Genomic DNA, 26,584 nt, shown 5'->3' with positions numbered 1-26,584 from the left:
TGCTAACTATAACATTTAATCTGCTCTTTCAATTCCATAGATTCAACAACCAACATGTCATCTCTAGCCCTCTAGAGCCATTTTCCTGCTACCTTGGTTAGAGTGGTTTAAGCCACAAATTTTTTTGCCACCAACCCTACCAAGGGACTTTTGAATAAGTGATGAGTTTTAGGTTTTATGGAATGATCGTTCTCTATGTTTTTGGTTAGAATGAGAGATGATTGTTTAAAACATCGGTCGTATATAGCACTGCAGTCTATAGTGTCGTTTCCTAATTTTGACTTATGATATTTATGAAATGTGATGCCGGATTTGTTGAAGTTGAAGTTGAGATTGCCAACGAGCTCTTGCTTGATCTATAGTTTTTTCTTTTTCTTTTTTATTAAGCAAAACTGTTAATGTATAATAGATACCCCAGCAACCATCTATCCAATGGTCTTTGTCTAATTCTATGCATATAATTATGATTTATGAATAACTTCAAAAATATATTAGGAATTAAAATTCAGAAAAAAATTATAACTGCAACATTGCACAGCCTGATTTGCTAGTGAAGTATAATTTGAAAATATTTTACTGTATGTTGAGGCTTTAGCTGGCAAAATCCGCAAACTATTTCCATTAATACTTGAGATCCTAGCTAGCTAAAATAATGTTGGAATCTTGCTGGCTCTATCTCTGAGTCTTTGGGTCATGGCATGGCAAATTCAAGATCCGGTTTCAACAACTATCTTATTATCAAGAGATCAACTAACTAAGTTGAATTCAATTATTATGAATTTATACAGACCGAATTCCCAAACCCTATTGCACTACATAATAAGTTAAGGACATGGACTGATTAAGCTTAAACCCTAGCTACATTTTTACTCCTCAGCTTAGCCTTGTGGAGTTTTGCTTCATTCTAATTGTAGCCGCTAATAAAACATCTTCATTAGTCCATGGACGATCCAGCTACGTACGTACGATCGATAGTGATCTCAATAAATCAAATCCTGCAGTCTCTGCCATACCGTCGTTGTCTCTACACCAACCCTAGAAATTTTAACCTGCAAATATTGATCATGAAAATGACACTAAGTCACTGTAATCCACGAACAATTATCTGTTGAAAAACTTACAAAATTGCAAAAAAGAAATAATTACCTGAGCATGGATCGTATGGAAGACCTTATCACCCACAGTGGAAAAGTTAGCGCTCACAACTTCGGCTCCTTCTTCCTCAAGTACACTGATAACTTCATAAAACATGAAGTTCTTATGCAGCCCACTGATCAGCATTAATTCTATGCTAGATCCCGATTCGGTTAGTTTAATAACAGGCAACCTTGATCCGACCACCACAGCTTTATTAGGACGATCGACATTATTAATGCTCGACTTATTACTAGTCCCTAATTTTGATTTCAGTTCTTTCTCCTTCCTCTCCTTCAGATTCTCTATTCTTTCTGTCAACTGCTTTATGTAGGAGGCTGCAAGATCGAGCTGACTTTGCTGTGTCATCATTTCCTGAATATATAGAAGAAAAAACAAATTAGTAAAGGAAAAGTATTTTTTCAGTAGTACGTAAACTCAAGCAAACACTGGTAGTTGGCAAAAAACACCTAAAGGGGTACGTGCCGATCATCAACCTTTCATTTAATTCCTTCCTAACAAGGAAGAAGAGAGGCGGAGAGAAGAAAGTTGATGGCCCATGACAATAGGGTTTCATTATAATCAAAATATGAGTGTGAGACATATGTGACAAGGCTCAAGAGGGCCGATTCATTATAAACCCAATTCCTATAGCAATTAGTGTCTGATTTTAATACACGTCCGACTGTGATTTGCCGATACTGAAGGAGGAAAGGATGCTTGCGTGTAATGATGAAGTAGAGCACGTACCTTGGATTTGGAGGATTTGTAGTATTGGGGAGGAACCATGGAAGCAAGCTTAAGGCAGAGACCTTTCATGTGAATTCTCCGGTTCCTCTCCACCGTCTTTCTGTCCAGTTTGGACGACGTCTCACTGGTACACTTTTTCATCCCTAATTGCGTCGCTATCTCTCTCTCTCTCTCTCTCTCTCTGAGAAAGAAACAGAAACCAGAACACCCAAGATCAATGGAAGTAGGAACACACCTAGAGAGAGATGGAGAGATCAAAGTGGGGGAGGTTCGGAAGAGATAAGAGTTGGACGCCTATATATATAGTAGAAGGAGATTGGAAGTCAAGTCCAGGCAACATAAGCAAATAAGCGAGTAAGAGGAACCACAGTGTGAAGCTTCGAGGCCCCCATCAGTCAGGCCCACCAGCATACGTGGAGACACGTGTCAATATCAGAGAAGGGGTACTGTCTGTGAACGGTGGGGAAATGTGGGGTCTTCTATCACAGATCATTGTGGCGAGCTCTTGACTTTTGACTGTTTTGATGATAATGAGAAACATGGGTCCCGAGAAATCCGCGCTTTCTTCACCGACCATTGTTTTTGAGTAAATATGCTATTTAAAAGCCCCTTTCCCCTCTGTTGCAGAATTAATTGCTTTATTTTCCCACGGGGAAACAAATTTCATTTTTTTAAGGGTTGATTTGGAATGATAAGATCACTGTTGATCATCTCTCTACTCCTGGCTCTAGAAATTTCGGCATTTCTCCTCTTATCAACAAACAAATTTTATTTTCAGTATGCGTTTGCTGCTAGAGGAGCTTAGAGATAGCATGCGTAGGCATGGTGAGTTCTAACTTCCAAGTAGTTTACACCTCTCGTGAGACGAATAGAGTAGCTCATTTACTTGCAAATCATGCGCTGCATTCACGTGAGAGTCAGACATGGTTTGCTTTTGCTTCCAAACTTATAAGGGATGTCATTATAAGTGATTGTAATCATTAATTGTTTTAATGAAATCCAACTTCAAAAAAAATTTCAAAAAGCTTCTTTTTTCTTTTTCTTTTATCGTAATTTGTTCGTCATAAAATATTGAGTTTGTGTCTAATATTATATCATCTAATATTAGTCTCTCATTTTTAAGAATGGGATCTTGAGTTCTATTGGCGCACGGATGAAGGGCGTAGTGTATTATTGGTGGTTTTTTTTGTTTTTAAATATCCGTAACCCACTCAATCCTTACATATGTTAGTGAGAATCGAACCCATAACTAATTTACAATATTACAATTATAAATTACCAACAGATAGTGTATTAAAAAAGAGTATGTAATAAAAAGAAAAAATTTAAATTTAAATTTAACCCAATTATAACACTGCAATACACACAGATGTCTATGTGAAATCTCGATTCACACAGTCATCCATGTAAGTTATATTATAAAAGTGGGGCCGCAAAAATTCACACAGATTTCAGTATAAAATTCACACGGATGTCCGTATGAATTAAGGTGATACACAGACGTCCATGTGAAAATTTACTTTTGCTTTAGAAAATCCTGTATATGTGTCAGAAATTCACACGGATTTCCGTATGAATCATAGTCGACACACATAAATCCGTGTAAATTGTCTTTCAAAATTAAAACAAATACAATTACCTACATAAAATTTACCAAGCCTAATTATATTTGACATATTATTTTCACCAAACATTTAATTTCACACAGGGGTCCGTGTGAAATTTAAATTTTTTTTTGTTTCAAATTGAATACTATATTGTCGACTAAACACTTCTCTCTCTCATCTCCTCTCCGGACTTCTCCTTTTCAGATCTAATTTTTCTGAGTTCTCTCTTTCTCAATCGATGAAGGACTCCCAGTGATGGATTGCAACACTCCCAATCCAATCTGAGGGTGGAATGGCATTCGTGTTCTTAGCAAGGGAGAATTTCATTATCTCGAGCTTGAATTGGTCCTCTCACTCATCTACGCAGAAGATTTGTGGAGCGTTTTTACTTCTTTGTTCAAGTTATGAATAGAATAACACAAAATTCTGAACCTCTCATCTTGGTCCTCCTCGTCAGTGATTCCAGGGCACTGGGTTAATGAATTTTGATAGGAGGCATGGGTTTCAAGATGCCAACTCCCCAGGTAAGGCATGGGTTTCAATTTTCGCTTTTCATTATTTCTTGTAGATCTACCTAATCTTACTGTTCTAATTGGATCTTTCGACCTATTTCTCTTCCCATTTCCTCCGATTCGGATTCTAATCATAATGTGCTCTAATCTATACATCCTCTTTGTTTTTGAATATGTGTGACTTGATGGAATTGTGCATATCATAGTCTCAAATGTGTACTGCAACAGATGAATGCAGGTAAATCAATGGAGACTACAGCTGAGAAAGAAAACAAGGTAGATAAGGCTGGGGATTTGGCCCTCTTTGCTAAAGGAACATACAGAGTCAACTAGAGATGATGATGGTGATGTCTGATGGTGTTGATGATGATGAAGATAGGAGGATGTGGAGGGTGTTCTTAATTTTGCAGCTCTTTGTACTATCAGTCACATTTTGGACGGACCATTTCAGAATCATTCAACCAAAGCTCTTTGCAGATCGTGAAGAATTTAATAGCTTTTAGTAAAAGAATTTTGGACCATAAATAAATAATTTAATATATTTAATTAATAAATAATTCAATAACTTGCAATAAATATCTAAATTGGATAGACAATTTTTTTTAAATACGTTAATTCTTATTTAAGTGGGACCCATAAAAAACATTCACACAAACAGACAATTTCGTGTATAAGTAGCATTAGCAACGCCAGTAATACGTACGGATATATAATCCGTTGTTGTACTGTGTGAATTGACGTATTCACACGAATTTCTGTGTGGAATGCTATGATTTCACACGGATTCTCATCCGTGTGTGATGGGTACTTTTTCTAGTAGTGTGTTGAACGTATGAGAAATAGTAGTAACACTCTCGAGTACAGATTGATTCAGTTAGCTTCATAATCGAAGTTAACTATTCAATTTAATGCACCACATAATTATATATATATATATAGGCCCGTTCCAAAGCGGACGTCCGCACTTTGCTAAAGTGTGGACGGCGACGCAGCAGCGGCATTTCAAGAGGTGACGACAGCTCGGGGCTTGGCGGACGGTTCTGGGCAGCGTTCGAGGTCGGAGGAGGTCAGAGTTGCAGGTTTCTGGGCAGCGACCTCACCTGCAACTGCAGGTTTCTGGGCAGCTCTGCAACCACGTTTCCGGCGACTCCACCGACTGCAGATAGGTCAGTCCAACCCCTGGCGTCTGTCTGGCAAGCCCCGCCACTCCGTCGCGCCCCGAGCTGAGCTGCAGCGTCGACGTCCACACTTTAACAACAGTGCAGACGTCCTCTTTGGAACCGCTTCGTGTGTGTATCCTCTATTCTTAAGAGACATAGAATGAAGAAATAAAATGAGCAAATGACGAAGCATTGTAATCACAAGGAACTAATGGGGGTGTTTTGTTCGCACAGACACACACACACACACATATATATATATATATATATATATATATATATTACCCATAAATAACTATTTAAATAATTTTATTACGAATATTTATTTTCAGTCTAAGGAATATTATAACCATAATTTGGTGAAGTTAGATAGATAGATAGATAGATATGGCTATCAATTATGACACGGGCTGATAATATGATTCAAGCTTGCACAAAATAAAGTGGGATGAATTGACATGATTAAAAAGTGGGTCATTACCTGGTAAAGTTGTGATACGTTAACATTTCTCATACATATCTTATTTTATGCAAAATTTGTTACTTTGAAAACTCATGTGGTTACTAGAATTTTTTTTTTTATTAAGGTAAATAAGGTCCTCATTAGAATAAAGTAGGTAACTAAAAAAAAAATTCTTTTTGAGAGTGGTAATTGTCAAATCATTTAAAAAAAATTGGTCTATCAAATCATTAACTACATTTTACTAGATGAGCAACTAATTAAAAGAGTAGAAAGACATTCAAAGCATCGATATACACTTGCACTAACATGAATAGACAGCTAGTTAATATCAATTTTAATTTTTGGGTCACTTGCACCGCTCATATATAGAAAAAATTTCAGTCTTTTCTCTTCTCTTTTTATTGTGCGAGTATTTCGTACTTCGTCGCGGAAAAATATTGTTCCGGCGCATCCCTGCGACGCATACATCGTCAATAACAGTGGGTCAAGCACGTGTCGTTGATTGACAGGTACTCCAGTTCATCAAGTATTTATCGTACAATAATTAAGCTCCCCGACCCCTTTGTAAGTTTCCAGTATGTAATCGCTGTGCAGTAATATGTACAGGACGTGATTCACATTCATTGACTGGTACTAGAAAGCAAAGAAAATTGAAGATGGAGCTGCCGAAATTTGCTCGATCGATTGGTACATCAAGCAATTTGCAGGAAGCCAGGAACAAAGAACAACACAGTGAAGCACTTACATTATTGGTGATACACTTATTGATGATCCTGTCTACCTCTTACCCGCTGGCCGCCGTTTCTAAAAGTCAAGTGATGCCATGTTTTTTAGATGACAAGAAGTACTGTACGTTGACGGCGGGCGAGACAAATTTGGTCATTTATGATTAGCCTTTACAAAAAAAAAAAAAAAAACTACAGTGATAAATTTGCAATTCACAGTTCTGTAATCATTTTTTGATTGAAATTTTTATAAAAATATAAACTTTAAGTTATTAAAGACAAAGTTAGTTAAGAAAAGAATTATACAGTGTGGATTGTAAAATGAAGAGTGTGAATTTCACTCTCATTTAAAAAAAAAAAATATTATGAGCTCTTCATGGAAGGGTCTGTAGAGCACGATTGTAATCAATTTATATTTGTATATCGTCACTATTTACAAAAGATATGATTAATATGATACGGCTGAACGTACGTCTGTTCTATAAGATTGATCTACCTTTAATATCTTTTACCGAATAAAGAAACAAATCTATAACATGTACCTCTATTGTATGTATTACATGTGAAAAAGGGAATTATTGTTGGGAGAAATTAGGATAACATGGATTTTTTGAACATTTATCTAATTGTGAAGGGGGGTTGATCTAAATGAATGTCTTAATTAGCCGTTTCAAATTACCAATGGTCCAGCCAAATTGGATTTCGTATAACCTTGGCAACTTTTACAAAACTCACTGCCTTTGTAAAACTCATCATTTTCTTTGAATCGATGTATTATGATTCATGGGCATGTAACTAACATTGCAGTCCAAATTAAGTTATGGTAATCAATTACAGTTTCAATTAGGCCTGGGATCGGTTCCAGTTTTGTTAGTTTTTTCAAGAACCGAGACCGAAACCGAAGAACATATTCCGGTTCGGTTTGGAGAGTTTTCAGGTAAGAAACCGTTTATAATCCGAACCGTAAGTTTCGGATCGGTTCTTCAGTATTTTCGGTTCTTGAACACAGCAATGAAAATATTCATTTTTCCAGTTTTCCGGCTATTGCAAATGACATACTTCCTGTCCAGTAATCAAATATCACAAATGAACTGGGAGGGTATGGTTTGAATGATGATTTGAATGATTGAATGATTGATCTGAATGATTGAATGATTGAAAGTAGATGAAAGTAGATTCACAGATGAACTGAGGAGGGTATGGTTTTCTGGGTTTTGAGTTTTTGAATTGGGGAAGAACTGATTTGAGGGTTGGGGGCAGTACTCCGGTTGCATCTGATGGCTTTGATTGAAAAGGAGGAACTGAGGGCTATATAAAAGGCTTCAATATAATTAATATATGGTGATTATGTACTTGATATCGGTTTATGCAGGTAAGCTTTTTCCAGAACCGAAACCGAACTGTTCCATTTTAATCGGTTCGGATCTTGCAAAAATGGACGTTGTCTAAACAAGACACCGAACCGAACCGTCGGTTCCGGCGCCGTTCGACGCGGTTCCACCGGTTCCCGGTTCTCAAATCCCACCCCTAGTTTCAATTACTTTTTGCTCAAGCCACCAAAATGTCTAGAACAGTAGCATTTTATCCATTTCATTAGCAAGCTAGAAGCCTTGTTGAGCGTGAAAGCATTTAATTAATTAAAAGAGGACATGAAATTAACCTAAACTGTTGAGAAACATCAATTCAATATGACGCAACCATAGCTATAAAAATACAGCGAACGATAGAGACTGTTATCCTAAAATACTGAATGGGTCCGATTGTCCAAAAATCAAATAAAGCTGGCAAATTTGTTAACGACATGCATATCTAGATTGACACAAACCATATCTAGTTTGAATTTGTTACGATTTGGACAGGAAAATGAACTGTCAAATACCCAACACCTACAAACTGTCCTTATTAGATTTGAGTTTACAAGCTGTGCGTTTCCTTTCATTCACATCTGCCAAATATGTGGTGATGAACAGAGTCTTCGTTCCTTGCAAGTCCAAATCTTTTAGTTGATTTTAAGCTTGGAGGCAAAGTCTATTTGCTGCCCACGTTTAGTTCTTTATAAATCTGTTTGTAAATCTTTATGTTTAATATTTACCTTATAGCTTGTGTATGATGTAATATAAATACGACAATACAATGGATTCTCGGTGTGTGAGTTTTTCCCAGACTTCTCTCTGTTATTCATCTATCTTTCATGGTATCAAAGCGGGTTACCCACGTGTGCATGTCTAACGGCCACACGGGCTCCACGTCACCCAAAGTTGTTCCAAGTGTATGACTTGAAAATTCGCCACACGTGCAGGGGCGTGTTGAGAATGTATACATCCCACATGAGAAAAATGGGACATTGCCTATGAGTTTATAAGAGTTTAGGGCCTTTAGGCTATTCCATCCATTGCTAATTAGTTTTAGATGTGAATATCAGATTACTTTATTATGTGGAATCTATGATTAGGTATATGTTAATTATATAATCAAGTTTGTACAGTTACTCGTTGAAAAAAAAAACAAAACGATTTCAGCTAATTGTTGAAGTATATATTATATAATTATCAAACTGATGATGTCCACAATTTTTTTTTTCTTATTGAAGCTAATTCAAATCATTTCATTATAGAGTGCTAACGTCACTATATGCATTGTGCATGTGAAATCATTTCATTATAGACTGCTAACGTCACTATATGCATTGTGCATATGAATTATTACATAAGGCAATCAGAACTAAGAAGTCTTGGATTGGTTATAGGATGGACTCTGAAATGAAAGAACTAGAAATGTCAAAATGTCAATCCGTGTAAAATCTTGGTCCCCTGGACGGTATATGGAAAAGTAGTGGTACGGCAGTCAGCTACAGCGAGTCTGTCAAACCCTTGACTGCAGATTATTAGTAGTCCAGATTCTTCTCCATAATTAATTACATAATTCTTTGTTCTCATCATTATAATGCAAACTATTTCATCAATTCACATCTATCCGGTGGAATTTAGACAACAAGGGTATCCTAACACCCAAGACAGTTCTCACTCTTTCTCTTTTCAGTCGCAAATCAAGCTGATCTTTTCCTCCTAGTTTTTTTTTTTTTTTAAGTAGAAGTTAAATGCATTAGATCTACAGTTATAAAAGGACTGGAGACTACAAACACTTAAGAATAGAGATATTAGAGGGAAAACAAACTAATCTTATCCAAGTACCACAGCTCATTATAGTCCAAGAAAAACAAAAAGGAAGTGAGGAGAAAAATAGTCATTTTAGACATATTTTGTGAGTATTAGAGAAAATAAGAACTAAACTGTTTAATTTAAAAAGTGAGAGAGTAAACTGTTTTAAAGAGCAAAGGCTCAAAGTACATGGATTTGTCAATTCTATTTCTTTTTTGGAAGTCTATTTAGCATTAATTTGATTAAGTTATTCTCTCAATTTAAAAAAATGATTCCAACTAATTTTCTTTTCGGTAATCTATTTGATACTAATTTCAGTTGGGTTCTTGTCTTTGACATCTCAATAAAATGTAATTTTTATATATTTTAGTTTTTTTTTTTTTATCAAATAAGAACTTCATTAAATAATTAATCAATTACAATGATTTGTGGAAACACTTTCAATAATCAGCTACCATGGAGGTAGAGATTACAAGAAAGCTTCCCATACTAGACTTCACATTGAAAGTCCATATTGACACACTGATGTAGGCCTCGTCCCTACTCTGCCCTGCCCATTCATAGCGGGCTTAGAGGGGGTGGGGCCTTGCTATAGTTACAAAAAATAGCGGGCTGGGCTGGACTGGGCCGGACTTTATTATAAATTACAAGATCCAAGCCCGTCCATATAAGGCAGACCTTGCAGGCTTTTCCGGGCCGGGCCTGGCTTTATTAACAAAAGAATCTTTAAAGATACAATTTTTTTTAAGGGGTTTGGAACCCAACCTAGTTGGAAGGCTCATCCCCACGCCTGGTTTAATGTATTGAAAAAAAAAGACGGAGAATACAAAGTGTAGGGACTATATATCAAAAGTCCAAAATCATTCCCAATTACAACTTAGAACAAAAGCAAATTATTAATACAACTTATATGCAGCGAACTTGAACTTCAATGCTTTTCTAAATGCAATGAAAACTTCTTAACTCTTCCCTTTTATCATATGCCTGCAGCCCTGCATAATTGGTACAATGAGTTAAAAATTGGCCTTTGGTTATCAAACATAAATAAAGTAAGATACTCTCCCTGCTAAAAGAATACAAACAAAAACTTTCAATCAATACTTCCTATTTCTAAACATAGCTGACTGCCTCATTAGTTATCAAACATCTAATTGACTAATTGGAATGTCAAAGCACATAAAAATTGTTAAAAAAATAATGCTTCTCCACAACCCACAAGTGAGAGTTTCTGCTTCTCTACTGGAAATAAACAAAGTTAAGATATTACTTGAATGTTTTGAATGAGCAAGCTAAAACTGCTATGAGGCACAACTTATTCGCAAAGATGCTACTGTCCATTCCTTGGTTTGCTCTTCCTTGTTCTGCAATATAAGAGATCACAATTGTACATACTAGGGAAGTCTTCACTAGGTTTGGCAATATTGGCTGGGGCCCATCGGGACTCCCAGGTACTATGCCAAGAGCCGGGTTCACGACCCACCATGGCGGGGCTCATATGGGATGTCACCCCGGGCACCTAGGGCCAGGGGCATGGCTAGCACAACCCATCTGATTACACAACAGAGGGCTGATAAGGCATCAGGAGAATAGCCTGCGTCCACATCGAAGATAGGGAAAACTCCTTTCCCATGCTACAGTATTAAAGCATCTGTACAGCCATCTTTTACGGGTAATAACTCATTTATCCACTATTTATTTGATCTACATATATATTAGTTTCTCACTCAGGCATCGGAGAAGCGTAAACCGCCACCCTAACCTACAGGAACGAGGTCCAATCCCTTACAGGTAAGGTAGCCGCCCTGTCAAGATTCATCTCCAGGCTAACAGACAAGTGTACTCCTTTCTTCAAGCTGCTGAAAACCCAGCATGTCAAGGTAATAGATTGGACCACTGAGCACGAAGCTGCTTTTCTTGACCTAAAGGCATACTTGGCAGAGGTACCTCTACTCTACAAACCTGTTCCAGGAGAAATGCTTTACATATATCTCGTGGCATCTTCGACAGTCGTGAGCTTCGCTCTAATTAGGAAGGATTCCAATTGCGAGTACCCGGTGTACTTCGCTGGAAAAAGTGACACTGGTGTAGAATCCAGATATCCAGACATTGAAAAAATAGCATTAGCCCTCTTGGTATCGGCCCGGAAGCTAAGACATTACTTCCAGGCACACTCAATCACCGTTTTCACTAATCACCCATTGAGGCAGGTTTGGCAGAAGCTAGAGACGTCGGGCAAATTAATTAAATGGGCCATCCAATTGGGGGAGTTTGACATCAAGTACCAACCCCGGAAAGCTATTAAGGGCCAAGCAGCGACAAATTTTATTTCTGAGTTGATTCCTTCTCATGATCCACCCCCTGGATCACCTGAACAACCAGCCCTGGACCCACCCCCACCAAGCACTTGGCGATTGTATGTTGATGGCGCATCTAACAAAAAGACAAGTGGCGCCGGTATCTTGCTAATTAACCCGGACAATCAAGTCTACGAATACGCCCTTAAGTTTGCCTTCAAGGCATCTAACAATGTCACAGAATACGAGGCACTCGTAGCAGGTCTACAAATCACCCTGGAACTGGGAGTCCAGCACCTTCATATCTTTAGTGATTCCTAGTTAGTTGTGAACCAGGTCAGTGGTAATTTTGAAGCAAAAAAGCCCCACATATCCTCTTACCAGACCTTAGCCCGGGCACAGGTTCAGATATTTTCCTTGTACATCATCACTCAAATACGCAGAGAAAAAAAATGACAAGGCAGACTCCCTTGCTAAGATTGCAGCAACTTCTCCAAATCCTGCTTACGGGGCTACCAAGGTAGAAATACTAGAAAAGTCGAGCACTTTTAAAACGGTGTCAGAAATATTCACGGTGGACCACACTACCTCCTGGAATGATCCAATTTTGAAGTACATGGTTGACGGCCTGGTCCTAGACGATAAGGTTGAGGCCCGACAACTCCAATTAAGGTCAGCTCGATATATGATCATGAATGGAAAGTTATACAGGAGAGGTCACTGCTTCCCTAACCTGAAGTGTGTGACACCTGAGGCCACAAAGTAATGAAGGACATACACGCTGGTGTATGCGGTAACCATGCAGGGGCCTGGTCTCTTGCACACTAGACCCTGAGGGCAAGATACTTATGGCCAACCATTTTGGTCCTAGCCCAAACAATATCGAGTTCTTGCCACAAATGCCCAATGTATGCAAACATCCCAAGGACACTGCCCATTGCTATCTCCATACTCCTTGCACCTTGGCCATTCTGCCAATGGAGCCTGGACCTGATCGGTAAGCTCCCTACAGCAGTGGGACAATTCAAATATGTCATTGTAGCCATTGACTACCAAACAAAATGGGTAGAAGCAGAACCTCTTGTTGCTATCACCACGGAGAAAGTGAAAAACTTCCTGTGGAAAAACATCTACTATAGGTTCGGAGTCCCGGACAATGGCACCCAGTTTGACAATGATGAACTAAGGGCTTACACCGAGAACCTGGGCACTAGAATCCTCTATGCATCCCCGGCTCACCCCTAGACCAACGGTTAGGTCGAGGCTGTCAACAAGATAATCAAGAAGATACTGAAGAATAAGCTCGATGAAGCCAAGGGTCTTTGGGATTCTTAGCTCCTGGAAGTGCTATGGGCTATCAGGACCACGGCGAATGAGGCTACCGGAGAGAACCCTTTCTGCATGGCTTTTGGGTCTGAGGCGGTTCTCCCTATTGAAACGCAAATCCAGAGTCACAGGATTGAATACTTCAACGCGGGTACCAACTCAGAGGGCCTACAGCTCGATGTTGATTTGCTCGAGGAAAGAAGAGATGTGATTCACATGCACAACCTCGCAAACAAGGGAAGAATATCTCGTTATTACGATGCCAAGGTACAATCCCGGACACTGAAATTAGGGGATTGGGTCATGAAGCAGGTTTACCCAGAACCCCGGGGACTTGATCCATCATGGACAGGTCCTTACAAGATCGTCTAGGAGGTAGACCCCGCGACCTTTTACATCTGGCACATGGATGGAGTCGTTTCCCGACATCCGTGGAATACACAGCTGATAGGCGCATTTTAATGTGATATTTTAAATGTTAATTCCTCACATTTTGCTTAGTTATTCCTTAACGAATCAATTTTTAACTTAATTTCTATTTTTAGGTACATTGGAGTAGATGAAGAAGAAATGAGTGTTACGTCCATAATTACCTAGAAATGATGGAGAAGAATGAAAATGCACTAAAAAGTCAACCTTGAATATTTTCTTACTCCGGCTAGGAGAATCAGAGCCAAGCAAGGAAGAAGGAGCGGGCACCTGACCAAATGAACTTGAAATGAGCTGAAACTCTGCAGATCCATTCTAGACACCCAAAGGATCATTTCTTATGAAGAGTGCCAGAGAAAAATATGAGTGGAAGGCCTTCAAACAATTAGCCCAATTCTCTACAGAAGCAAAACCGGAAAACTGGACCTGTAAGAGGTCCAGCAGCATTTTCGGCCCAACCACATGGATGAAAGCTCTGAAAATTTGTCAGGATGATCTACACTCATAGTGGAACATTTCATATGAAGAAGTCAAAGGCATATAATGAGTTCTTAGTGGAGAAATAATTGAAGGAATAAAAGGGCAGAAATTCACCTCCAAATCTGCTAACAACCTTTGTCAAACTTGAGGAGGAAAATCAAAGTTGCAAGCAAGTGGAAAATCTTGAGGAGGAAAATCAAAGTTGCAACTAAGTGGAAAATCTTGATGAGGAAAATCAAAGTTGCAAGCAAGTGGAAAAACTTGAGGAGGAAAATCAAAGTTGCAACCAAGTGGAAAAACTTGAGGAGGAAAATCAATTCAAGTTGAACAAGTGATAAATAAGTGGGAAGATATTTTTTACAAATTTGTCTAACATATCTAGCCCTTCATTTATGTTCATCTCCACCCTTCATTTTTTGGGCTATAAATACACTTCTCCTCTCACTCTCATGACATCTTCCTTCATCCATCTCATCTTCTTTGTCTCTCCATTTCCTCTCCATATTTCTTCATTCTCTAGTTTTCTTGTTCTTCATTTTCAAGCCAAGAGAAAGAGAAGCCATGCAATACATCAATTTCCTAACCGCCATCCACCCTTGTGTCGTCCCTAGAAGATTGCTTGCTTTCAAGGATCTTCAAGTTCTTCGTCTCAAGGCTTTATCATTCATCTTTCAAGGTGTATTATATCCTTTCTCTTGTTTTCTTTGTTTGATTTTGTAGAACTATGAATTCTATTTAACAAATAATGTTAAGGGCAAAGTTTAAAGCCCGTTTATATGTTTTGAAATAAAGTTGTGATTTCTATATGTTGATTTTTATGTTGCTTATGTGGGTTTGTTTAATTAAATTTGCATGATAGAAAACTTTTGTATTTTAATCTTATGTGGTTGCAAACACTTAGGGTTTTGATATAATTGGTGCTAGGTTTAAGAACATGAAATCGACTTTTCGTTTTGTGTAAACTTGAATCAAAGTAGTAAAGGTTTTGTGCAAAGACCGAATTTAATTAAAGAGGATTGCAATTAGGTGGACTTTTCCATACTAAGTTGTACACTTGAGTTGATAGCCTTTCTCTATGTCTAATGCGTTGAACATGTCATGATTGACTAGCTTTCTAGGGCTTGATTGCATGTTTGATAGGATTAATCTAGGTGCTTTCGCTTAGGTTAATTAGCATTGAAAAGTAAAATATGGGAAATCATTTGCTTTCGAATGTTTCACATGATCAACTCCTCTCTCATGACATTTAAAATCAACTATAGGAATTGTAATTGGATTTCTTGCATATGGATGTGGTTTTGATCTTTGTTCCTTGCGTTCCACCCTTGTATATATGTTTTTACGTTTTCTTTATTTTAATTTTAATTTTAAGAATCCTAATCCCCCCCCTTTATTTGTGTTTTCTTGTATATATTTATTCTTTATTTTATTTTTGTAAATAATACTTTATTATTTTAATTCTTTATTTGTTTATACAATTGTATATATTTATATTCTTTATTTTATTTTTGTAAATAATACTTTTCTTTATTTGTTTCACAATTACAAGTGTACCCTCAATCCCCGGATAGAACGATCCCTATTTACCATATACTAACGATGACATTTTACAGGGTTAAATGACGCGCTTGCTTTCAGGCGCATCAATTTTTGGCGCCGTTGCCGGGGATTGAAAAATCACTTGTTAAATTGTGTCATTTATTGTATATATTTGTTGTATATAAATTGTTTAAAACTTAATTTAAATTTTTATTTATATTATTGAACACGAATTTTAATTGTAGGTTGTAAATTGAGAGGAATAGGTGAAGTCTCTTTTGTTAATATTGGCCTAAACCCCTTATTGGTACCTAGCTCAGGTCCCTTAAGGTTGAGGGCGGCCTTTATTAACACTTGTTGAACTGTCTTTACACTTATGAACTTTTTCATCTTAGTAAGTATAGCCTATGTGGAATGGTGTCTAGGAAGGGGACAACGTTCATGACGGGTTTTTGAATCCAGAAGTGCTTGCAAATGGGCGTAAACCACTATGTGGGAGTAGCTCATGCCAAAATGGATTTTTCCTCTCGTGTTCGTCCTCCCCCTCCTGGCCATTTCAGTAAGGTTGCCCAAACGATTTGAAAGGGAGTTTGTGTCTAGGCGACTATACTTGGGCCGCACGTCCACTTGATTTACCGCTTGGAATTTGATTCGATATCAATAATGTTTATAACAAAAGAAATATTTGTGAATACTCTATACGTGTAAATTATTTTGTTGTTTCACACTTTAAACTTGTAAAAATACTTTTCACGTTTTATACTCACTTGAGTACTTAACTTGTGTCTTATGTACAATATACTTGTTAATACTTGTAGTTTGTAATTAATAGTTATACTTGTTTTTATTTTGTATTTATTTGTTAATTATAGTTACTAACTTTATTTAATGTAGGTACCGTCTGGCTGCAAGACGTAAAATACAAGCGCTACTTGGGAGGCAACCCAATTCAGAATATAATCAGATTTGCTTTCTCTTTCCCTATTTCTTTTTATTTTTTTAATTTTTCTCTTTAGTTTTTATTTTAGGATTTGTTTTCGTAAATGTCTTCTATCTATGCTTACTTATTTCATTGCATGCTTTTAATTGATTACATTGAAGATAATGCAATATTTAAGTGTGGGGGAAGAGATTTATATTTTTGTCTTTCATTTTGAGTCCTATATATATATATATATTTTTTTTTTTTGTCTTTTATTTTTGAGTCCTATATTAAAAAAAAAAAAAATTTTAAAAAAAACTGCATTCATTCAGTCTTATTAAATTCAGCTATTTACAAAAAAAAAAAAAAACAAAAAAAAAAAAACAAAAATAATAATAATACTCTAAACTAAGCCATGTCTGCATCTTTGTAGGAGTTGAGGCTGAGCTCAAGGGAAATGCGAGAGTCACCGCCATAGCCGCTACCTCCCTCGGAAGTAGTCTTCATGTTGCCAAAGATGTCCTCACCATGCATGGGGAATAGTGGAAGGGTTTCAATCTCCTGGTGATCTCCTCCTCGTTGTTCCATGAAAGATTGTCCTCCTGTTGTGCCAAAGGAGGTAGTACTGGTATTAGTGTTGAAGGGTGAGGAGGAATATGGGTCAACACCATAGCCGACACGTGACCCAAAGTTTAGATCAATGGATCTACCATCATCAGTAGAACTAGTGGATCCAAAATTGAGATCTAGAGATCCACCAACCGGAACGTTCCGAAATTCCTTCAACTTCTGCCTCTCACGAGCCTTGAGGTTCTGGAACCAAAAGAAGACGTTTTTGTCCTCGATCTGCCCATACTGTTTCAGATGGAGGCAGATCTCTTGAATCTGCTCTGGAGTTGGGTACTTAAAACCCTTATCATAGTAAAGGCCCTTGAGGATTCTTATTTGAGGCGGTGTGGGAGCCCACCGGTTATTAGTCCCGGCTGCTTGGTTGTTTCCTCCATCCTCGATTTGTTGCTGGGTCTGTTGCTCCATTAGTTGCAGAGTTTGTGGTTCCATGTTGATGAAGAAAGGATTTGAGTTTCGAAAGAAAGGCTGAAGGGTTGAGAGAGAAAGACTGGAACTCGGAAGAATTTTCTTTTGGAGTGAACAGTCGCTCAGAATGCACCTATTTATAGAACGAGTGAGCAGATCTCCACCGTTGGATCGACGATCTCTGAGATTAAATCTACGCGTTGGATTAAAGTCACCCGAAAACACGGAAAAGCTGTTGGCTCGTGAAGGACACGTGGGGGAACCAAACTGATCTCGAGGAGCTGTGACAGATAAGCTACCGCCGAAAGCAGGTTTAATTGCCGTGAATCAAGGAAAAGAAAGGACGCGTGGGGGAATCAAACGAATCTCGAGGATCCGTGACAGACAAGCTATAGCCGAAAGCATGCCATAAATCCAGGAAAAGAAAGGAATATTTACACGTGGGGGAGTTTCTTGGGCCGTGAACTATCATAACTCTTCTCCTTCCCGGAGAAGCTTTGTTAAAACCGTGTGCCTGTTGAGATTTCTACCCTATTTTGTGCTTTACATATACATCCTTTTTTGTCTCCTCCAGATTTTACTAAGGTTTGTCTAAGCGTGCAGTTTCAAATTCCTTCTACTTCCTCATGGCTCGAACCAAGGTTACCCCTCGCAGGGGCGTCAATCAACGCCGTGTTCTCTCTTTGGAAGAAGAAGGTCGTCAAGCGGCCACTAGAGCTGGGCTTACTCGTCCATGGGACCATCGTCCTATCCGTGAGCGTACCCGCAGTCCCCCTCCTCTGCCTCGTCGCTCTCCCAGACTGCATCCCAAAGAGTCTTCTTCCTCACCAGCTGCTCGTGCTCCTCGGCCTATGGCCACCCTGGAAAGCTTGTCGGATTCGATTGATGATTTGCGTTCCTCTCTCCGCGATGGTATTATGGTGACAGATTGGAGAGTCAATTGCATGATCGATTACATCTCTAAGATGAACTGCTCTTTGATCCGCTGTCACACTGCAATAAACAAGCTTGCTCAGGAAGTCAATAACTTGCAGAGTTATCCTCCTGGGTTTCCTCGCAAGGACGCTACTGCATCACACCATGAGGACCCTCCTCAGGAAGCTGAAACCAGCAAGAGGGCAGCCACTCGCCCGCATACCGCTCCTCCAAAGGAGTAAATGGAGGTACAAGTCTAGGCTGAAAGACTTTAAACATTAAGCGCTGCATGGGAGGCAACCCATTTCAACCGTATCTGTGGAGGAGCCATCAAACGCAGATTTGCTTTCTTGAACTCTTCCTTCTATTTTATTTTCATGAATTTTAAGTTGTTTTAGGTTTCGTTTTGTTAACTTTCTCTTCTATGCTTGATTTATGCTTTGCATGATTTATATTTGTTTATACATTGAGGACAATGCATGAATTAAGTATGGGGGAAGGATTATTGCTTTATTGTGTTTTTAGTAGTTAGTATAAAAAAAAAATGAAAAATAGTTGATGTTGGATTGTGTTTTTATTGTGTTTTTAATTGATGTTGTGATACACTAAGGTATATTGGATTAAACATAGTCTTGAAAAAGGGTAGCTGTTTCAGTCCCATTGCACATCGAGACTCCCTGTTCCCGTACCTAAGTGTTGAAATTAAATTAATTTGTAAAAAAAAAAAAAAAACAAAAAAAAATGTTGGTTTTAGAGTGTTTTTGTGTGTTTGAGTCTTAGGATGCTCCTAACGTCTAGGATGGACATGTCTCCGAATTCATGGCTGAACGTTTTCACAATCAAAATAGGACTTAATTGAATTCTGTGGTTAATCGACATTGTGATGCTTGTATGAAGATTTGAGATAGGATTGTAACTTGGTTCATTAAGCATGCTAGGATTAAGTCTAATTCATTTGACCCTAAGTGAGTTGTTGAGCTAAAATACTTTCTTTTCGAGTGCTTATTGATAAATTCAGAATTTCATGGCTGTATATGCAAAACCTCATCTTTCTTTGAAAATCCAATGATCATGTGCCATAGATTTTAATGGACTAGAGAATACTAGAACTCGACTGTTGTGACTGTCAAAACTTGTATGCCATAATATGCACTGATCCTGGATAGGATAGAAGGCATTAGGGTAACCACCATAGCCAAACAAGCATGTGTCCCCAATTGTGCCCGTCGTGGGACTCCTTAGAATGAACCCCTTTGAGCCTACGTTGAAAACCTTTGTTTCATCACCCTCACTACCCTACCATGAGCTTAGTACAGGATATCTCTACCCTTGTCTTAAGGACTTAGTAGAGCATGACATAGTATGTAGGGGTGACGATGAAAGACAAGTGTGGGGTGGGGAAAATCCAAGAAAAAAAAAAAAATTTGCCTTGAAAAAAAGAAAGAAAGAAAGAAAGAAAGAAAAAGCGGCAAAAGAGAAGAAAAATTGAAAAGAAAACTCTTGGGAAAATGTTGAAGTGTGGTTTTGGACTTGCAAATTTGTAGAAGGCTCAAAGTTGAAAATTATGCCTTTGTCCATTCCCATGTTGGTTAGAATGAAGGTTTGGCCCAAAACAATGATATTTGGTCTGCAAAAATGATGACATAAGGTGGTCCTTATATGCTCTGCTAGGTCCTTAGGATTTTTTGTATCCTTAATCTTCATTTCGAAAACCCTAGCTTAGCCCCATTACAACCTGTTTTAAGTGCTGACTTGATCCTTGAGATGGGCAGTCTTTGGTTAGTGGAGTCAGTTACGCAGTCGAGCTTATGGTTTAGGTCCATTTGTGCACTTAGTCATTTCTTGAGGTCTATAAAAATTCTTCACAAAATGCTTTTATTGATGAAATATGCAAGCTGTTTGTTGCCTTACAATTTGTTCTCTTGCATATACTTGAGTGTGAAGCTTTTAAGCATAGCCATTTCTGAGAGAAAAATCGAGAGTATGCCTTGTGAGTTTGGATTGGACTTGTTCGAAACATGCTATCATTCACTGTATAACTTAAGTTCTCCATATCTTACTTAGTCATATGAGTGTCACACGTTTATTAACTTTGGAATTATCTATGTGATTTTGATTAAGTGGTTAACGTGAAAGCCATGAGTTTGGAGTCTCTGAGACAACAGTTAGGGGCAGTAGAGTCATTTACTTACTTTTTGTTGAGTCTTTATTTTGTTTTGTGTTTTGATTTTGCTAAGGGACTAGCAAAAGCTAAGTGTGGGGGAATTTGATAGGCGCATTTTAATGTGATATTTTAAATGTTAATTCCTCACATTTTGCTTAATTATTCCTTAACGAATCAATTTTTAACTTAATTTCTATTTTTAGGTACATTGGAGTAGATGAAGAAGAAATGAGTGTTACGTCCATAATTACCTAGAAATGATGGAGAAGAATGAAAATGCACTAAAAAGTCAACCTTGAATATTTTCTTACTCCGGCTAGGAGAATCAGAGCCAAGCAAGGAAGAAGGAGCGGGCACCTGACCAAATGAACTTGAAATGAGCTGAAACTCTGCAGATCCATTCTAGACACCCAAAGGATCATTTCTTATGAAGAGTGCCAGAGAAAAATATGAGTGGAAGGCCTTCAAACAATTAGCCCAATTCTCTACAGAAGCAAAACCGGAAAACTGGACCTGTAAGAGGTCCAGCAGCATTTTCGGCCCAACCACATGGATGAAAGCTCTGAAAATTTGTCAGGATGATCTACACTCATAGTGGAACATTTCATATGAAGAAGTCAAAGGCATATAATGAGTTCTTAGTGGAGAAATAATTGAAGGAATAAAAGGGCAGAAATTCACCTCCAAATCTGCTAACAACCTTTGTCAAACTTGAGGAGGAAAATCAAAGTTGCAAGCAAGTGGAAAATCTTGAGGAGGAAAATCAAAGTTGCAACTAAGTGGAAAATCTTGATGAGGAAAATCAAAGTTGCAAGCAAGTGGAAAAACTTGAGGAGGAAAATCAAAGTTGCAACCAAGTGGAAAAACTTGAGGAGGAAAATCAATTCAAGTTGAACAAGTGATAAATAAGTGGGAAGATATTTTTTACAAATTTGTCTAACATATCTAGCCCTTCATTTATGTTCATCTCCACCCTTCATTTTTTGGGCTATAAATACACTTCTCCTCTCACTCTCATGACATCTTCCTTCATCCATCTCATCTTCTTTGTCTCTCCATTTCCTCTCCATATTTCTTCATTCTCTAGTTTTCTTGTTCTTCATTTTCAAGCCAAGAGAAAGAGAAGCCATGCAATACATCAATTTCCTAACCGCCATCCACCCTTGTGTCGTCCCTAGAAGATTGCTTGCTTTCAAGGATCTTCAAGTTCTTCGTCTCAAGGCTTTATCATTCATCTTTCAAGGTGTATTATATCCTTTCTCTTGTTTTCTTTGTTTGATTTTGTAGAACTATGAATTCTATTTAACAAATAATGTTAAGGGCAAAGTTTAAAGCCCGTTTATATGTTTTGAAATAAAGTTGTGATTTCTATATGTTGATTTTTATGTTGCTTATGTGGGTTTGTTTAATTAAATTTGCATGATAGAAAACTTTTGTATTTTAATCTTATGTGGTTGCAAACACTTAGGGTTTTGATATAATTGGTGCTAGGTTTAAGAACATGAAATCGACTTTTCGTTTTGTGTAAACTTGAATCAAAGTAGTAAAGGTTTTGTGCAAAGACCGAATTTAATTAAAGAGGATTGCAATTAGGTGGACTTTTCCATACTAAGTTGTACACTTGAGTTGATAGCCTTTCTCTATGTCTAATGCGTTGAACATGTCATGATTGACTAGCTTTCTAGGGCTTGATTGCATGTTTGATAGGATTAATCTAGGTGCTTTCGCTTAGGTTAATTAGCATTGAAAAGTAAAATATGGGAAATCATTTGCTTTCGAATGTTTCACATGATCAACTCCTCTCTCATGACATTTAAAATCAACTATAGGAATTGTAATTGGATTTCTTGCATATGGATGTGGTTTTGATCTTTGTTCCTTGCGTTCCACCCTTGTATATATGTTTTTACGTTTTCTTTATTTTAATTTTAATTTTAAGAATCCTAATCCCCCCCTTTATTTGTGTTTTCTTGTATATATTTATTCTTTATTTTATTTTTGTAAATAATACTTTATTATTTTAATTCTTTATTTGTTTATACAATTGTATATATTTATATTCTTTATTTTATTTTTGTAAATAATACTTTTCTTTATTTGTTTCACAATTACAAGTGTACCCTCAATCCCCGGATAGAACGATCCCTATTTACCATATACTAACGATGACATTTTACAGGGTTAAATTGCGCGCTTGCTTTTTAGCGCATCAACAGCACCTCCGTTACTATTACAAATATCTCCCGCAGCATCTTGTCCTAGCTTTTGCTTTTGACCATCCAGCTATGGCAAGCTACCCATCAGGTACTTATGTTGCTTTAGCCACCATGTGGTACTCGAATGGAAAAATGAATTATTCAGACCATTTCTTACATTTTTTTACCTTCACTTACCGGGCGTTCCTGGGACGCAGCTATTATCAGTTACTCTATTCCAGTAATAAGTAATGCAAGGGACAAACGCTTAAACTGAGGTATAAAATCATAGAAATTGTAATTCCTTTCAAATTCCCATTCACAAAAAACCAGGACTACCAGGAAAAAGAATTAAGCCATTGTTCAAGGCAAGGGTAATTTCTACTAAAAAGAGGACAATTACACATATACTAATTCCTAAACACCACTGTTCAGGAGCATTACTCTGGGATCCACCTGCACCAGCTTTGGCTGCAGCCTCCTGTTCCTTCTTCTTCTTCTCAAGAAGTCCCCGCATGAATTTGGCTTCATCCAGGTACCCGGCCGCCACCCACTCTTTATACTTCAGAATTACGGCCTTGTCTTTAACAGCGAGTAACATATCCATAAGCTTTTGAGAATCTTTGTACCCGGCAACGGCCTCCTGCTTCTCAACGGGAAGGCGCTCCTCCATATGATCTGCCCTATCCTTCCATGACTTGGCAGATTCTGCAGCTTCCCTCTCGGAGTCCCGGGCACTCCCTAGCTTATTCATCGCCCCGAAAAGTTCACCCTCAAGATCCACGATCTTCTTCTTGGCCGCCCCCAGCTCGGCTACCTTGGGAGTTAGGGACTCTACCATCTACTTCAAGGAGTCGCGCTCTTTCTCCCCATGAAGATACTTCACTTGCCCGGAGAGGTTGCTAACTTCTTCCTTCAAGTGAGTATCTTCCTCACTAGCATCGATCGCGTACACGTTGAATAGTGCATGTAACACCCTGTTAGCACATACTAATAGTACAGGCAAAGTTCATTAAACAATAAAAAATTTCAGTACCCGCATCATTGATTCCCTGGCAATAAGACGATTTTCCTGGGGAGAGTTGTCCTTCGCTCGTACTCAGTCGAGGTTGATATCTTTTAGGTCGGCCAGCATCGAACGCACGAACTTCTCGTCAGCAACCCCGTACTCGCTCAACAGCTGCTTGATAGGCTTCTTGGGGACTACCGGTATGCCCAGGGACAGAAGCGCAAGCGATGGCTATGGTTCTGATACCGGATAGCTCTTCTTCTGCCTTTTCAGCCCCGCCCCTTTGACATCCCAGCCGGTGTAAGTGACCTCCTCATTATCCCGGCTCCGATGGCGGTGTTTGTGGAGCCTTCTCTTCTCACAAGGAAGCAAGACGTCCTCGCTTCCGGCTGACCGGGAAGAAAAGGAGCCAGACACAGGTGCCTTATCTCATCCAGTATCGACAACAGTCACCATCTCCCCAGCAACAGGCTGCTCGGCGAGGGTAATGGGAGCTTCAGGCTTATGGTTCCCCTACTCTTGGTCACTGATCTCTAGAAGAACTTCGTCAATAGAGAGACCTGTAACTTTCGACGCTAAGTTAACGTCAATGTGAAAGGCTTCTTCTCCTTGGCTCATCAACATTTCCATAAGTTGATTGTCATCCATCTTGTCGTCTTCCTTACCTTTCCTGGGTTTCCTCTTCAGCACTTTCACTGCAAGAAATCTGAAATGTCAGTCATCAAATACAAAATATACATATGTAGGTAGTAACTGAAAAATCAGCCTCACCGGGGAGCCTCCATAGGCCTAGCCTTTCTAGTATGGAGTACTGGATGAACCTATATGAGCTCATTTCTTCTTCACTCCACACAGCGTATACCCGGGCTATGCGTTTTCTCTCGACCTCGGACAAGGAGTAAGACTGGTTCCCGATGGCCTGAAACGTACCCATTAGGTACCATTTCTTATTCCTAATATTCCAATGTCCTCCAACAAGAAGCACTTTGTTCCTCCACCTCTTGCTCTGAGAGGTGGGCATATCGGTAACTAGGGGTTCGAAGTCCCGGGCGGTGAATATTACGGTACATTGACAAGACTGCTTCCTCAAGTATAAGACTCGGTACACGGCTCAGAATTTGTTTATGGTAGGTCAGCCTTGTTGGCACAAGTCCCACATGGCCATCATACTCAACACTTGCCGCCAGGCATTCGGAGTCAACTGCCCCGGTGACAGGTTCAGCATCCGCAAGAGATACTATAGGCACCGGGGCAGTGGTAATGATAGCCCTTGGTGGAGCTAGTTCTCGTGCAACCCCACCAATCCAGGAGGAGGATTCGCTGCCAACTCCCCATCCCTGAGAGGCCTAAGTTCTACCTCGCCCGGTATTCCCCACTTCAGCCTCATCGCCATGATCTCCTTCATTGTCATACTTCTTTCGGGCTCGTCGCACACGGTCCTGTCTACTAAGACGTACCTAGGTTTAGGTGTACCCTCGGGAATAGCTACTGTAACCAGCTGCATCTCCCCGGCAGCGTCGTCACTTTCATCTCCATCTGTATCCTCGCTACTTTCTGATAATACCCTAGTCGATGATCCGGTATTCTCTGCTAACTCCACACGGGTACTACTACGAGCTAGGTACCGGTCAATATCTGCTTCCGCTTCTCTCGTGGAAGATTGATATAACTATCCCACATCCCCAGCCTTGGTTTTTGATTCCATCCTAGAGCTATGTCAACCCGGGCCTCAAATTCGCTATCTGAAATCAGAAACGCAAGAGTTAGCCTGAGCCTAGATCTGTGACTTAGGTGAAGCGCGGATCACTCCCCACTTCAAACAAAACCCAGAAATCTAAAACAACAACAAAGAAAAACCTAGGAAAACCTAGTTTTTCTCCAGAAACTACCTATGTTTGATGCACTTTTCTTTAGCACCTTAACATGCTAGTTCAAGAGTTGAATGTTGATGCTTAAACTTAATCAATTTGGGTATAAATATTTGCCATGACATGAGAAATTATTAAGGCTTGATTAACCTTGGTTGTTTGAAGCATGATAGCATATCATATGTACATGTTAGGGTTGTGAACTACAATCACTTAGAGATAATTTCTTCATTCCAAGCTTTATGCACTTAGGTAAAGGCATTAGATACCTAACCGGATTGAAATGCATGACTGATGCGCTGTAAGGAAGCGCATAATTTAACCCTAAAATATCGTTAGTAGTATAAGCAAATAGGGATCGTTCTATCCGGGGATTGAGGGTACACTTGTAATTGTGAAACAAATAAAGAAAAGTATTATTTACAAAAATAAAATAAAGAATATAAATATATACAATTGTATAAACAGATAAAGAATTAAAATAATAAAGTATTATTTACAAAAATAAAATAAAGAATAGAAATATATACAAGTAACAAAATAAAAAGGGAGGGGGTTTTAAGAATTATAGAATTGAAAATTAAGATAAATAAAATAAAGAAAATGTAAAAACATATATATACAAGGGTGGATCGCAAGGAACAAAGATCAAAACCACATCCATATGCAAGAAATCCAATTACAATTCCTATAGTTGATTTTAAATGTCATGAGAGAGGAGTTGATCATGTGAAACATTCGAAAGGAAATGATTTCCCATATTTTACTTTTCAATGCTAATTAACCTAAGCGAAAGCACCTAGATTAATCCTATCAAACATGCAATCAAGCCCTAGAAAGCTAGTCAATCATGACATGTTCAACGCATTAGACATAGAGAAAGGCTATCAACTCAAGTG

At 38.5% G+C, this 26,584-nt stretch overlaps 1 protein-coding gene and 2 long non-coding RNA genes across 3 annotated transcripts; 1 reads left to right on the top strand and 2 right to left on the bottom strand.

The window, feature by feature from the left end:
• Positions 1-596: 596 nt before the first annotated feature.
• LOC112178894 (transcription factor bHLH162) lies at positions 597-2,164 on the bottom strand. Its single transcript, XM_024317156.2, has 3 exons — positions 1,885-2,164; positions 1,147-1,509; positions 597-1,049 (listed from the first exon to the last, which is right to left on the bottom strand). The coding sequence occupies exons 1-3, from the start codon at positions 2,023-2,025 to the stop codon at positions 981-983; spliced, it is 573 nt and encodes a 190-aa protein (XP_024172924.1). The 5' UTR covers positions 2,026-2,164; the 3' UTR covers positions 597-980.
• A 1,511-nt stretch (positions 2,165-3,675) lies between these two features.
• LOC121050307 lies at positions 3,676-4,481 on the top strand. The gene is made up of 2 exons (XR_005802633.1): positions 3,676-4,015; positions 4,232-4,481. It is a non-coding gene; the product is annotated as an uncharacterized LOC121050307 (long non-coding RNA).
• An 18,613-nt stretch (positions 4,482-23,094) lies between these two features.
• On the bottom strand, positions 23,095-26,059 carry LOC112180739. Its single transcript, XR_002928451.2, has 3 exons — positions 24,589-26,059; positions 23,845-24,512; positions 23,095-23,743 (listed from the first exon to the last, which is right to left on the bottom strand). It is a non-coding gene; the product is annotated as an uncharacterized LOC112180739 (long non-coding RNA).
• Between the last annotated feature and the right edge of the window lie 525 nt (positions 26,060-26,584).

The sequence above is a fragment of the Rosa chinensis genome, chromosome 7 (assembly GCF_002994745.2).
Source record: "Rosa chinensis cultivar Old Blush chromosome 7, RchiOBHm-V2, whole genome shotgun sequence".
NCBI classification, from domain to species: domain Eukaryota; kingdom Viridiplantae; phylum Streptophyta; class Magnoliopsida; order Rosales; family Rosaceae; genus Rosa; species Rosa chinensis.
Note: the sequence above shows the minus strand (reverse complement) of the source record. Positions and strands in the feature narration are given on the sequence as shown.